Here is a 14,628-nt window from a genome sequence, read left to right as displayed (position 1 = left end):
GGTGTTCACGTGACACCCCCTGGCCAGTTCTTGGTGCCTCAATGTCTGGGCCTCGCTGGGGCCGAGGCTGGGTTGAGCGGAGTCAGGTGGACTGGTGTGCAGGGTCACGTGGCAGGCAACAAAATGGTGGAGCCCCGAGGTGTATGCGACCTCGTGCGGCTCGAACGGGTGGCCCGTGGAGGCCAGGGCGGGGAACGGGCCCAACCCCAGGGAAGTCAGGACCACGCCACGAGGCCGGGTCCAACAACTCCCCACCTGGAATCGGAATGTGGTATTCAGGATCGAGGCAGTCCAGCGCCGGTGGCGCCGCAGGGGATCGTGCCGGCGTAGCTGGGGCCAAAGGCGGCGGCACGGAGGCAGAACCACCCAACGGGCTTACGGGGCCCGAAGGCGCTCCGGAGAGACCCGAAGGGGCGAACAAACGGCCCATGGCCGACAGTAAGACCTGTATTTCGCCCGGAGTCGTGTGCAGGCCCAGGAAGGGCGGGTACGCCACAGGCAACAACGGAGGCTCCATCGGAGCTGCGGGGTAGTGACCGCCCGCCCCCTCCACCGCGTCCCGCGACCGGTGCGGGGTAGACGAAGAGCGACATCGCTTCTTCGACTTCTTATGGTGTTGTGACTTAGCTGTCCCCGAATCCGATGAGCGATGGTGTCGGCTTCACGACCAGTCCCTCAACCTCCCACAGGAGCAGGACCTCGAGCGGCGCGGAACCGATTGTCGGACCTACAACAACTTATGGGAACGCTCTCGCAAAGCTTTCGGAGCCATGGCCCGACAATCGGGGCACGCCTTGGGGTCATGGACTTGCCCCAAGCAGAAGAGACACACGTCGTGCGGGTCCACTACTGACATGTTCCGGCGGCAGGCCCTACAGGACTTAAACCCAGGCATCCCTACTTCACCAGGAGTCAAGAACTCGACAAAACAAGAGAAACAAGTTCTCACAAACCAAGTTAAAATTTTAACTAGGGGTACTGCTCTCTCTCTCGGATCTGCGCTTGTTGGCGCGGAAAAAGAAAGAACTGACGTCAGTGCGCATGGGCGCGTCTAAGTAGCTCTGACGACGTCATCTCTGCGGATACGACGCCAGCGACGTACGCGGAGCCGCATGACGACGCCTACCGATGCGCAGGGGTTCTGCTGACTAAAAACTTTCTGGATCCAGTCTGACGCCTGGGGATTTTCTAAGGTAAGGAATCTATTACTAACTTGTCTCTTTCAGATACATTCATATGGACGATGCACTACCTGGGCTCAGTTTTTTGCCCAGTAAAGAGAAAGAGTCTTATGTTTTAGGTTTGATATTCTTCCAGAAATAACTAGCCTCTCTAATTGACGATTCAGAGAAAAATATATATTCTGTGCGGTTGCGATGCAACCTCCTTTCAGCCTTGTATGCTTTTTATTTTTGTGAGTTAAATGGTCCCCAGGAAGAGGATTTTAAGACCAATAATGTGATCATTATGTCATTGCAATGGCAATCCCACATTTATTCATTTAATGATGGTGAAATCTTTTCCAATTAATTGTGCTGTGGCCAAGTTCTATGGGAGTCTCTTAAGGGTGGCAGCACTTCTGGGACAGTAACAACTATAAAGTAACTTTAAGCTGGGAGGGTCAACCGATGCATTGGTTTATGCTGACTTTGTCTAATATGCATGTGCGTTTCTATGTATGAATTATATCTTCATTTATTGATCAACTTTATTATGTGTTGTTGTAGACAAATGTTCTTTTATCTCTGTGTTTGTTAAGGCACTTTAAGGTTTTAAAACAAAAACTATTTTCAGATTTAGATCAGTCATAATCATAGGTCATAGACATTATCTTCAAACAAGTATGAATATATTTCATAAACATTCATACCAGTAATCTTTTCTCCACCATGATGACCCGTCTTAAGAAATCCAAACACAGTCTTTGAATGGTGAGCACAGTCCACACATGCTTGCACAGCTTGCTGAAGAACAACATTAACAGGACCTGGTCCAAAGTGATCTGGAAGCTGCAGTACTTTCTTCTTTTCCAAGTGAGGCCCTGGGTTCCCATGCTTGTTCACATAGACACACACTGAAATAAAGAAATGAAAGAATTAGGTGCATGATTAATCTATAACTGAGCACAGCCAAATCAATGTCAAATATGGAGTGGTCTACTAGTAAAACAACTTGTTCTGATTGCTCATTATTGCTGTGGTTCAAACGTTTATGTACAAAACTTTTAACAGCAATAGGTACATTCTTTATTAAAAATAGAAGTAAGTGATTTACATCTGGTGTAGGGTTGCTAGCTACTAAAGGAAATGTACTGCAGTACCATAAAGACAGCTCTAGAAAATACTAGAAAAGTACCTCGCTTAACATCTTTGCCAATTGTAAGACATTGTGTTTGATGTACTAATTCTTTTCTGACAAAAAGAAAACTGCCAACTTGGTACAGAGCTTTTCTGTTGACAAAATCCACCCGATGTTTGATTGGCCAATACAGTTAATACAGCAAGGATACGTCACTGACCTACCATCTCATAATGTAGCAGATGATTGCTTGAAAAGCAAATACCAACTACATAGGGGATATCAAATAGGGCCTCTGTTCACAGGCTTAAATAGGTCTGAGGTGAAGCAGTGAACTGGATATTGCGATCCTCCCATAATAGGTTTCATGAAGTGGAAAAGTAATGGAGCAGGGCATGTGCCACAAGACAGGAATGTAGAGGCTAGACTTAGCTCAATGTAGAATCAAATTTGCAGTTTTGCCAATGTCCAAGCCATATTACAAGGATAGCCTCTTGCTCCTATCAATTGGGAAGGCTGCAAAACAATACTCATCTAGTATCTCCATGGGCTAATGGATCATGCCCATCATGTTTCTAGCTTACTCAGACAACATAGCCTTCCATGTAGAAAGAGGCTCATTGCCATATTCAACCAGAAACCCTCAAAGACAACTTTAACCTCTGTAGAATGTAGAAACAAGAGGTGTAGGGGGCTTGCACAAATGACCTCTTTGTGTACCAGTGGCTGTAGTTGCAGGCCTCGAGAAATCTACTTGCCCACTTGTGAGAAAGTGCCATCTTTCTTGCATGGTATGCCCCCACTTTTTGCTGAATTGCTGAATGTACTTTGACTGAGTGTGCCCTGGGCTCTTGCCAATCAGGTGCCCTGGGCCTATGTTCCTTCCCTAAAAACTGTGCTGAAATCTAAAACCCAAATTGGCAAACCCTGGCCACATGTCAACCCCTGATAAATGGTACACTAGGTACCCAGGGCCTTGTGACTAGGGAAGGCCACTAAGGGCTGCAGCACTTATTGTGCCACCCTTAGAGGCCCTGTACCCTGACACAACCACACTGCCCTTGCAGGCTGAGTGTCTTGGTATAGAGCAAAACAGAGAGTCGACATGGCACACTGTGTGCCATGCCCACAACAATTCACTGCCCTGGCATACATCAGCCACCCCTCCAGCTGGGTGCCCTATGCCAGTGTTGTGGGTACAGGAGCATGAGCCCTGTGCCCCTAAAGTACCCAGGTCCATTCCTGGGCATTGTAAGTGCAGTGCTGCCATTTAAGAGTATATGGTGCTGGGAGATCGTCAACACGAACTCCACAGCACCAGGATGGCTCCACTGTAGACTGAGAAGTTTGGTATCAAACTTTTCAGCACATTAAACACTGATGCCAGTGCAGAATTTAATGTACAATGCACGACAGAGGGCATCTTAGAGATGCCCCCTGAACCTAACCTACAATCCACGTCTGGTCTGAGGGGCTGCCTAGGCTGCCACACAGCAGACATGTTGCTGGACACCTGGGTAGAGAGCCATCCGCTCTCCTGGGCCTGCAACAATGCACATCCTGGGCGAAGTGCTAGGTCTCCTCCCCCAGGATGGGTAGGGGAAGCTTCAAAGGCATGCCGCCTTTGTGAGCTTCTCCAGGCCACTTGCTGTACTCAGCAACTGGCCCCTACCGGTTCTAAACCCCCACTCTGGCGGGAAGACTGGCTGGATACCCCAAGTGAGGAAAGGGGGTGTGCAAGCCTCTGCAAACCCCACCCCTCAGGTGGGGGAGGCGAGGTGAAACACATCTCCGGGCTCTCACCATCTTGAAGATGTGGAGCCCTGCCCAATCAGGACTAGGCCACTGCCCCCCTCCCACAGGGGAGTGGCAGGATGGGAGGTGTACCCACCCCAGGGCAGGGACCCAGTGGTCCCTGACCTACCTGTAACGGCCCTAAGTTTAGTATTTAGGGGCACCCTGAACCTTCCTTTCTTAGATCCAGATTCCGAAACAGCAAAGAAGATCAAGAAGAAAGAAGACCTGCCGTGCAGCTGCTAAAAAGGAGGAAGACACCAACTGCTTTGGCCCCATCCTTACCAGCCTGTCGACCCTCGAACCTACTCCTGCTAAATCCCGGCATCTCCCGTGGCCAGCAACCTCCCAAACCCCGGAGGACCTGGCTACCTTGTGTCTCTGAGCATCTGGGACTCCCACGAGCAGTGGCACTGCTCAAAGCAAGTAACTGACCCCTGGCATCAGCCAGGAACCGCGAACCTTGCGCACACTGCTCCCGCCAAACCTGGCCTGTGCTGGAGTGGACAAAGACCACGAGGACATCCCCCCGGCGACTGTGACCCCGAATCCGGCACCCAAGGAGTCACCTCAAGGCTCCTGACAATGCCTGCAGCCTCGGAACCAGGGACCACCCCCCCAACTGCGATCAACAGAGGGTAAGATTTCCCGACACCAAAAGGCACCCCTGCACACGGCGCCCTGTGGCCCCCTGTGCCCAACTCCTGGGTACTTACCTATCCTCCAACTACCCAACTTACCTCTTGAAGTGGTGGTCGCACCTGAAGAATCTTCATCACCGAGCTTGCAGCCTTTGTTCGTTCTTAAGCTTCTCCATTGCAATCCATTGAGCGCCCGATGGCTCAAAAGCACCCTGCACCCAGCCGCCCGAGTGGCCCTGGCTGTGCAACCTCTACTCCTACCTACTTCCCCATTTGCCCTGAGCAAGTGACCAGTAGCCCAGCTCCCACAGCCGCGTGGCCTGCTAGCCAGCAGCCGCCAACCAAGGGCCCCCTGGCTTCCATAGGATAACATTGGGCCTAACTCACTCTGCACCCAGCTGCCCCTGTGCAGTGGAGGGCGTAACTGTACTTATCTGACCCTGGGAGACCCTTGAGTCTATGCCCAGAACCTTAACTCTGCCAGTCGAGTACTTGCCCAAAAACCGATAACTCACTTTTCTTCAATAGGGTAACATTGACTGGTTTCACTTGAAATTTCTTCTAAGTGTGGAGTTTCTAAACTTTAAAATATTCACCTAAAATCAACCGAGTAACGAAAACGGAAATACTCACCTGCTATTAGGAGAGATCCCAGTGCTGGATCTTGGTGCCCAGCACTGACCCTGAAAAGTAATTACAAACCATACTTACCACTAACTCAATTTTCTTCCATAGGAAACCATTGACTGTTTTTCTGTGATATTTCTTCTGTGTCGATTTTTGCAAACTACAAATATTCTTTAAAAATCGTACCAATTGTGAAAACGTAATTACTTACCTGTTTTAGATAGATATCCCAGTACTGAGCCTAGGAGCCCAACACTGGATTACAAAAGTAACAAGAACATACTTTACCGGTAACTTGAACTTTCTCCCATAGGAAACCATTGACTGTTTTCTGTAAAATTTCTTCCAAGTGTTGATTTTGCAAACTTACAAATATTCGTTAAAAATCGCCTGTATAACCTAAACGCATTCTATCAACTGCTTACAGGGGGTATACTAGTGCTGGATCCAAGATCCAGCACTGAACCCGAAAAAGTAACCATAACCCCACTTACCTGCTAAGTGAATTTCCTCCCATAGAATAACATTGATAATTTGATTAGAAAAAGTTTCCAAGTGTCAACTTTAAAAATACCAAAATATTGCTTAAAAATCACAACAGTAACTAAAACATATTTACTCACTTGTTTCCAAGAACTGTCCCAGGACTGAACCTAGGGTCCAGTCCTGGAGTTAGAAAAGTAATCCTGAAAGTAATCAATTGCATTTAACTTAAAATTCCCATTGAGCTCAATGTATTATTGTGTTTGAAATTGTGATGCCTATTGCAACAAACTAACTATTGCATTCAAAAGTCAATTGCCTATTGTAAAGTATTTAAACTAAAGCATCTCATTCTGAGAAAGTATATTTTGATTCCTATTGTTGGTTCTAAAATTAAAACAACCATATATTTTTATATACACACCTTTGGCCTAGAGTTCAGTTCTTGAGTGTGCGAGACCATTTGCTGACTGAGTGTGTACAACAAATGCTTTACACTGTCCCCGGATACTGCCTTACTGCTCGACCAAGCTACCACTTTAGAGAGTAAGGTTATATCTAACTTTAGCCTCTGCCAAACCTCTGGGGACTGTGGACTCTGTAAACACTGTACCTATTTGGGAACAGTATATACAGAGGCACTTTCCTACACCACTCATAACGGCTAGCGAGCTATTTTTAGGGCCCACTGGCTTGTTCTGGGAAGCTGACAAAGAACAGGTTTTCTGTTCATCAGAAAGTGAATAAGCAATAAAAGAGGTCTTTAAATCTTGTTTTTCTCTTGTCAGGGGTCAAATGACAGCTTTTGTTTTCTTACAATTGGCTGCTTATTTTATCCAGGAGGTTGGTGTTCACTTTAATTTTTTTTTTACTGTAAAATTTGAGGATTTTTTTTTAAAGTGATCTGTCTGAATCATTCTATATACAACGTGTAAAATGAAAGGCTGTAGATTTTTTGTATTACATATTTAAATAGTTTGAAAATCAACTGTACAAATATTTTCACATTTGTTTCAGTAATCAACAAGCATTTGCAATGCAATAGGCCTCGCATTTACGCAAGTTTGAGCTATTGACATTGCAAATAACAATGTCTTTTATTTTTGTTTTTCGTTTTTAAAACATAAATAAAAGGCATTATCATTTACAATGCCAATAGCTTAAACTCGGGTAAATGCGAGACCTATTGCATTGCAAATGCTTGTTTATTACTACTTTGTCTGTCCATAGCATATTCCAGGGAGACTGGCAAGCATCTTGTAACACTACTTGAAAATAATATGTGCTGCGTCTTGGCTGTTCCAAGGCTGTTGCTGAAGATTTGCCATGCCCTGTGACGTAAGAAGATGCACCGTTCCCCAGCGTGCTGTCAAGGGACAGGCTAATACAAGACAGCATTGTGCCCTATGTCCGAAATGATTAATGCCACCCTGGAAAATGAACAAAGAGTCCATTTAAATTGCGTCCATGCTGTTGCAGGGGCTCCTAATGCATCAGCAGCGAGAACCCCGACGAGGATGTTGTGATGTTGTAATGTGTATAAATATAAGTTTAAAAAAGATGCAAAATTGGCACTTTTATGTAAATCCTGTGTTGTTTTTTACCCCTAGCAACATACATGACAGTTTGTGAAGCCTGTGAGCAGGGCCTCTTGCATGAATGTTATGTTTATGTGTCACAGCTAAGTATACCATGTTTGTGCAGTGTGGTTCTCTCTGCTCTATGGGACTTGTGACAAATAACTGACAATAATACAGTGCTGATTAGAACAACAAATTATCGGGGTGCACTTAACTTGTTAATGCAAACGAAAAAAATAACTTTATAAATGCAATGTAAGTGTTTATATGGATGCCATTCAAAAACAGTGCACATTTGAGTTAATTTTAGACGGAAAACAGTAACCCAAAATGAGCGAAACCTAGATTAAACAAGGACGCGCGAGTGGGAGCAGCGAGGGAGAGGGGGGGGAGTGGGATTTTGAGGGAGCCTTGGCTTGGGAGTTAGGTATTGGTTACTCTGCGAATAGTGGTCCTGTTTTGGGGGGGAAGGGGTGAACACTTGGAACATATGAGAGTGGGGGTGGGGTGTCAATGGAACAGCACACGCTTCAGTGGGAGTGCGCCTTGTGGCATATTAGGAAGTGGGTGTGACAGGGTGACTGGCGAGAGGGGGGCAGTCCTCCGTTTAGGAGCGAGAGGGTCGGGGCACAAATTAGTTAGTACGCGTGAAGGCAAATGTGTAAATAAAGCTCTGTGTGTTTTGTGACCGTTGTTTTTATGTTTTATTCTATTTTATGTATGTACACCTGGTTGGGTCTAATACATGCAGGTGATCACGGCACCACATTACCTAAAATAAGTCTTCATATCTGCAATAAATCCAAACATGTTACTGGCTGGGGGACCCCTTTCCCTTCTTTTACCCCCTGCCAGCTCAACTCACTGATGTTTCTAAGGAATCTGTCAAGGTCCCCGGTCCCATCCGAATACAACATTAGGCTGAACCAAAACAAAACATTTTTTAAAATAGGAAAATACAAACAAAGAAAGAATTGTTTTTGCAAACTACAACAGCAAGCATTTGGTAACGACATACCCTGTCCAAGCGGACATCTGTCAAATCATGAGAGGTCGATGTGACTTCAGAAACTACAGGTAAAAAATACTCGTGTTTTAAATTAAGCCAAGGGAGGGATCGCCGGGAGACAAAATGCGCGTTTTAAAATCAGAATAAAGGCAATTTAGATACACTTACCCTGCAGCCTGCAGTCAGTCCACGGGTGCAAGGATTTCAGAACTCTCTTTGGCAGGTCTCTAAGGCGCGCCCCAACAGACAAGTCTGTGTCTGCGAATTTGCCTGCCTGTTTGTGTGCACACACGCGTGCCTGGATGCTGTTTTTTTTGCCACACAGGGCAGCGTAGACGGGAATGTGCTTGTTTTATGAGTTGAGCAGGTCTGAATATGTGAAGAGATTTGCGGTCCCTAGCAATAAAGGCTGTAAAAAGTGGGGTGTAATACGTGCATAAAAAGGATGCCTGCATTTACATGAGGAAACGTGATTGTGTTCGGCAAGCTGCCTGCTCCTTCCGCTCAGGCTGGCAGCTGCTTTGCAATTAATAGCACTGGTAATTTGCCGTTAGGGGCAAAACGTGGAGAGAGAAACAATCAGAAAATTGGGTGGAGGGTGGAGAAATTTGGGCAACTGCTTGGCTAAATGACAGATATGCAGTTTGCAGGACTTCGGCTTCTGATTCAAATGGACACATTATTAGGAATGTGGGCACGAGGACAGCCTGGGCACCGAGCCCCCAGCGCCCACCATGCTCCGGGTGGCACCGGCGGAGTAATTTATTCCAGTTCTGTTTTTTTGGGCGGGTGGAGGCAGTGCCAGGTCCGAAGGGGCTTGGCATTGTTGGGTAGAGAACACGATAGGGAGACAAGGCTCGTTCGTTCCAGCCTGAAATGTAAAAAAACGCACAAGTTAACATCCATAACATCATAATGAGGCGCTGCCGTCCCTTCTAAATAGGACGGTGCTCTGCAATGCGATTCATTTCGTTCCCATGGAGGGACTCGCTACACAAGTGGGTTTTTTTTTGTTTCAAAAGGTGGTACTTCTGGCCCAGTGTGATGCATGATTTTGATTTTGCGGTAGCACCGCGTGCAGTCCAGGGAGCTGCTTGAAAGATCTCACGCCGGGTGACCCCGGTGCCCCTTGTGCGTGTGATGAAAGATGCAGGTTTGAAACACCCAAAATGGGGAAAATACTGTGATTTTTTTTTAAGTGCCTATAGATTTCACGACAGAAGAATGCAGACGGTTTCACATTGTGTGGGCAGTTCAGGTCACTTTCCTGTCCGCATGTTGGCAGTGAATGTGGGCCGGAGGGGGAGGGGGTAGATCGGGCTGCATGGAAACCAGCAAAAAACTGCGGGCAACCTCGGATTGAGAGGGGGAAGTCCGGGAGAAGCTATAGTTTCTCACTGGGTCTCTCAGAGAGCGGACCTGGAACAGCTGCGCCCCAACACCATGAGCTCCACGTCCAGAACCCCGAGTGAGAGTTTCTCCACAACCGCCGTCATCGCTTACGACCGGGGTTTCTTGAAGACGCCCCAGGGCATCCTTCTGCTCGCCGAAATAGTGAGTACCAACACACACTGCTCCTGCACGTGCAAAAACATACCCTAAACAACGAGCACACCTCTGGCCCTTCGTCATAAAACAAAGATGGCATAAAATAACAAAATCCTCGGAAAGTTAAATACATGTACTGAGGACGGAGCAACTAACGCACTGACAAGCGCAACTCTAGGAAGTTTGCTTTTGGGTGGGGGGGGAAGGGATGGGAAGAGCGGGTACAATTGCCTACGAGGAGCAGCTTGTAGCACACCCACTTCACGGCTGTTGTGAAGACTTTTCTTATCTGCTTGTTAAATAAACAAGCAGATAAGAAAAGTCTTCACGACAGCCGTGAAGCAGGCATGCCAGTCCGGGAGGGCCGGCCCAAAAAGCCAAAGGGAGGCAACCGAGAAAGCTTATTTCCAATGGCAGGCCACCGTTTAGCATAAACGGTGACGCCAGCCAATGGAAATAAGGGGCGGGGCTTCAAGCCCTTTTCTAAAACTCCTCATTAGCAATAAATCTCGCTGCGCGAGCTGAGCATGTGCGCAGCAACGCTAGGCGAAACCTAAAGAAGCATATTTTTATGCAATTCTGTGTGATGGAAACAAAGATATTAATAGAATCAAATCAAATCAGTACACTTAACTTGATGTGCAAATGATACATTTTTTATACACTTAGTTTTATCAGTAAAACTGCATGTTAGTGGGAAGGTTTAAGGCAATTTCAATGGAAAACGAGCTGTCTGTAAATGACAGTGCACTACCACATCATGCTTTAGTAGGAAAATGCTACTTACCTACTATGCATCTGTTCTTGGCATGCAGAGCCACATGCTGTGCATAGCCCGCCATCTAGTGTTGGGTCCGGATGTTTGCACTTTGTTTTTGTTCAAAGAAGTCTTTTCCAGTCACGAGGAAGGCGACTCCTTCATTAGGTGATAGTGCGCATGGGCATCAACTCCATTGTTAGATTGTTTGCCGCAGAGGGTGATAATGGAGTTAGTAAATGTAGTAAGAGATGTCCATGTATATATATATATATCTAAGTAAGATGTAACTGCAACATGTATAGGTACCCGGGGAGGCGGGTGGGCGCATGTGACTCTACAGCTCTACATGCCAAGAACATATGCATACTGGGTAAGTAGCATTTTGCGTTCGAGGCATGTGAGCTGCAGGTCACATGCTGAACATAGACTATAAAGCAGTTTTTCTCCCAAAGCTGTAGCTAACCTGTAGCTGTTGCAGTTCTCTGAAATAGTGTACCTAAAACTGCTGGGCCCACACTAGCGTGCTGTCTTGCTAACACATCTGCACATTAGTGTTTTGTGAATGTGTGAGGTGTAGCCCATGTTGCAGCTTTGCAGATATCATCTATTGGTTTGTTTCCTAAGAATGCCATAGGAGCCCCTAGTTTGCGTGTGGAATGCGCTCTAGTGGGAATTGTTAGTGTTCATTCGCTTTTGCATAGCATATTTGAATGCACTTGACTATCCACATTGCAATGCCTGATTTTGATATAGTTTTGCCTTTATGTGGTGGAGCAAAAGAGACGAATAGTTGTTTTGTGTTGCGGAAACATTTAGTCCTTTCTCTATAGTAAAGAATTGCTCTTTTCACATCTAAAGTGTGTAAAGCATGTTCTGCCACATAATCTGGTTGAGGGAAGAACATAGGCAACTCAACAGATTGGTTGATAGGAAAGGAAGAAATGATCTTTGGTAGAAATTTAGGGTTGATCCATAGAACCACTTTGTTTTGGTGTATTTGTAAGAATGGTTCTTCTCTGGTTAGTGCCTGAAGCTCACTCACTCTCCTCAGAGATGTGATAGCTTAGAGGAAAGCTACCTGCTTAGTGAGAAATTGTATTTCACATCTATGCAATGGCTCAAAGGGTGGACCCATTAGCCTGGTGAGGACAATGTTGAGATTCCACACTGGAGCTGGTGGAAGTCGGGGAGGAATGATTCTTTTAAGTCCCTCCATAAATGCTTTAATGACAGGTACTCTAAAAAAAGACAGATGTTATCTTTTCTGTATATATGCATATATTGCAGCAAGATGTAAGCGTATGGAAGAATATGATAAATCGGATCGCTGCAGATGTAGTAAATAGTAAATGGTGTTTTGAACTGAAGCGTCCAGTGGATCTATTTGATTGTTATTGCAGTATATCACAAATCGCTTCCACTTTGCTGCATAGTATGCCCTTGTGGAAGGGCGCCTAGCCTCTTTGATGATATTCATGCAGTCTGGCGGAAGATTGAGGTAGGCAAACTAAGATTTCAGGTGCCAGATCGCAAAGTTGAAATGGCTGGGAACTGGATGTCTTATCTCTCCATGGCTCTGAGTGAGAAGATTGGGAGTGAGGTGTAGTTTTTGGTGAGGAACTACTGAGAGCTCCAACTGGGTTGTGAACCAGGGCTGTCGGGCCCATGTGAAGCAACTAGGATTCATTTCAGAGACACCTGTCTGAGCTTTCGAACCACGAATGGAATGAGTGGGAGAGGCGGAAAAGCGTAGGCAAATATCCCGGACCTATTCATCCATGGACAATGGGTGTGGATGTCTGGCTGCGAAGCTTGGGAATTTTGTGTTTAGGTTTGTGGCGAACAGATCTATGCCTGGAAAACCCCACATTTGGAAGAATTGGAGGAGAACTTGAGGGTGTATCTGTTGTCTTTGACGACTGTTATATATCAATGGAGATACCCGAAAGGCTACTAGACCTGGGTCAATACTACAATACAACAAAGAAATGGTCCAGTAGCACACAACGTTTATTGCAAAAACCAAAAGTAAGTCGCATCCACAATACCAATTCTTAGAAGTCAAATTTGCAAGTAATGCAGTTTATTTACAATCAAGTAGAGATCCTTAGTTGTGGCAACGCAGTTGCTCAATCATTTTCAGAAAAAGCAAAATATTTACAATATTCGGTGCTCAGGGTTGGGAAACAGGGAATGAGAAGTGATTGTGATTAAAGTGAAAATGTGAGGGCAGTGGACAAGGACAGGGTGGTGTGACATATATCCATCACATTTACATGGTGATACTGATACGGCCTAAATAAAGGTCAGTTGTTCCAAAGAAGTCTCATAGCAGTCTATGAACACTGTAAAATGAATTACAGTTGTCCTGGCTTGTGATCTGGTAGAGTCAACGTTTTGACCCCTAAATGGTTAACTAGGCAAGTACAGCCTTAGGGTGGGGTCTTCATCAGGACTAAAGAGATAGGGAGCACCTAATTCGGCATACAGCGTATTCCTATGGGCTGGAAAGTAGTGTTGAAGCACAAGTTACTTACTTGTGTAACAATATATCTGTAAGAGACAGTTACTGATAGATTCCTTACCTTAGAATATCCCCAGGCGCCAGACTGGATCTGGAAAGTTTTCGCCAGCAGTACCCCTGCGCGTCGTAGCCACCGAGATGACGTTGTCGGAGCTACTTAGACACGCCCACGTGCGCGGACGTCAGTTCTGTACACAACTTTTCCGCGCCAGGAGCAGGAGCGCAGAGCCATGCCAGAGACCAACTACTGGTGCACTAGAACTAGGGCCCTGAAAGGGATGACCTGAACCCTAGAGAACAGTTTGCAGAACGGGGAGGATGGGCGGGCGGTAAGGAATCTATCACTAACTAATGTCTCTTACAGATATATTGTTACACAAGTAAGTAACTTGTGCATCTGAAAGAGACACATTAGTGATACATTCCTTACCTTAGAATACATAGCCAAGCAATACCAACCCCGGTCGTGGGTCTGCGAAGTGAGATTACACCAGAAAGTCACGGAGAACTGAACGACCAAAGAAGCCGTCTCTCCGGAGCGGACTGTCAAGGCAATAGTGCTTAGTGAAAGTATGCAACGAGGCCCAAGTGGCCGCCTGACAGACGTCTTGCAGGGGGACATCGCGTCCAGATGCTGTAGTAGCTGCTGTCGCCCTGGTAGAATGGGCGTGTAGCCCAACCGGAGGTTCCTTTTTAGCCAGAGAGTAACAGGCTTTAATGCACAAGACAACCCATCGGGAGATCGTTCGCTTGTGCACAGCCCGGCCTTTCTTGGCGCCCACGTAGCCAACAAAGAGCTGGTCATCCACCCAGAACTGTTGTGTGCGGTTGAGATAGAACGAAAGTGCACGTTTTGGGTCCAGACTGTGGATCCTCTCCTCTTCTTTTGAAGGGTGTGGAGCGGAAAGAAAGTGGACAGAGTGACAGTTTGCCCAAGATGAAAGGCCGAGACTACTTTTGGTAGAAAAGAGGGACGTGGTCGAAGCACAACCTTGTCCGGATGAATCGCCAGGAATGAATATGCTACTTACCAGTATGCATCTGTTCTTGGCATGTAGGGCTGCTGACATTCATATCTGTGCATAGATCGCCGCCTAGTGTTGGGTCCGGATGTTTGCACGTTGTTGTCCTGGAAGAGTCTTCGAAGTATCCTTGGATAGGTGACTCCTCCCCTGGACTACAGTGCGCATAGGCATCCTCTCCATCCTCAGATTGTTTTTCGCCATTGTGGCAGTGATGGAGTAGATACAGAAAGTGATGACCATGCTTGCAGTAATTCTGAGAGCTGCAGCTGCGACAGGCGCCGGGGAGGAGGGAGGGCGATATGAATGTCAGCAGCCCTACATGCCAAGAACAGATGCATA

The 14,628-nt window shown here is 46.4% G+C and overlaps 1 protein-coding gene across 4 annotated transcripts in view; it reads right to left on the bottom strand.

The window, feature by feature from the left end:
- SCML2 (Scm polycomb group protein like 2) overlaps positions 1-14,628 on the bottom strand; it is a 752,432-nt gene that overhangs the window by 289,404 nt on the left and 448,400 nt on the right. For all 4 annotated transcript variants that reach the window (XM_085622654.1, XM_085622657.1, XM_085622655.1 and 1 more), the window contains one exon: positions 1,871-2,074. In XM_085622654.1, coding sequence (XP_085478780.1) covers positions 1,871-2,074 — 204 coding nt within the window. The remainder of the gene's footprint in view (positions 1-1,870; positions 2,075-14,628) is intronic.

This window comes from Triturus cristatus, chromosome 8 (assembly GCF_964204655.1).
Source record: "Triturus cristatus chromosome 8, aTriCri1.1, whole genome shotgun sequence".
NCBI classification, from domain to species: domain Eukaryota; kingdom Metazoa; phylum Chordata; class Amphibia; order Caudata; family Salamandridae; genus Triturus; species Triturus cristatus.
Note: the sequence above shows the minus strand (reverse complement) of the source record. Positions and strands in the feature narration are given on the sequence as shown.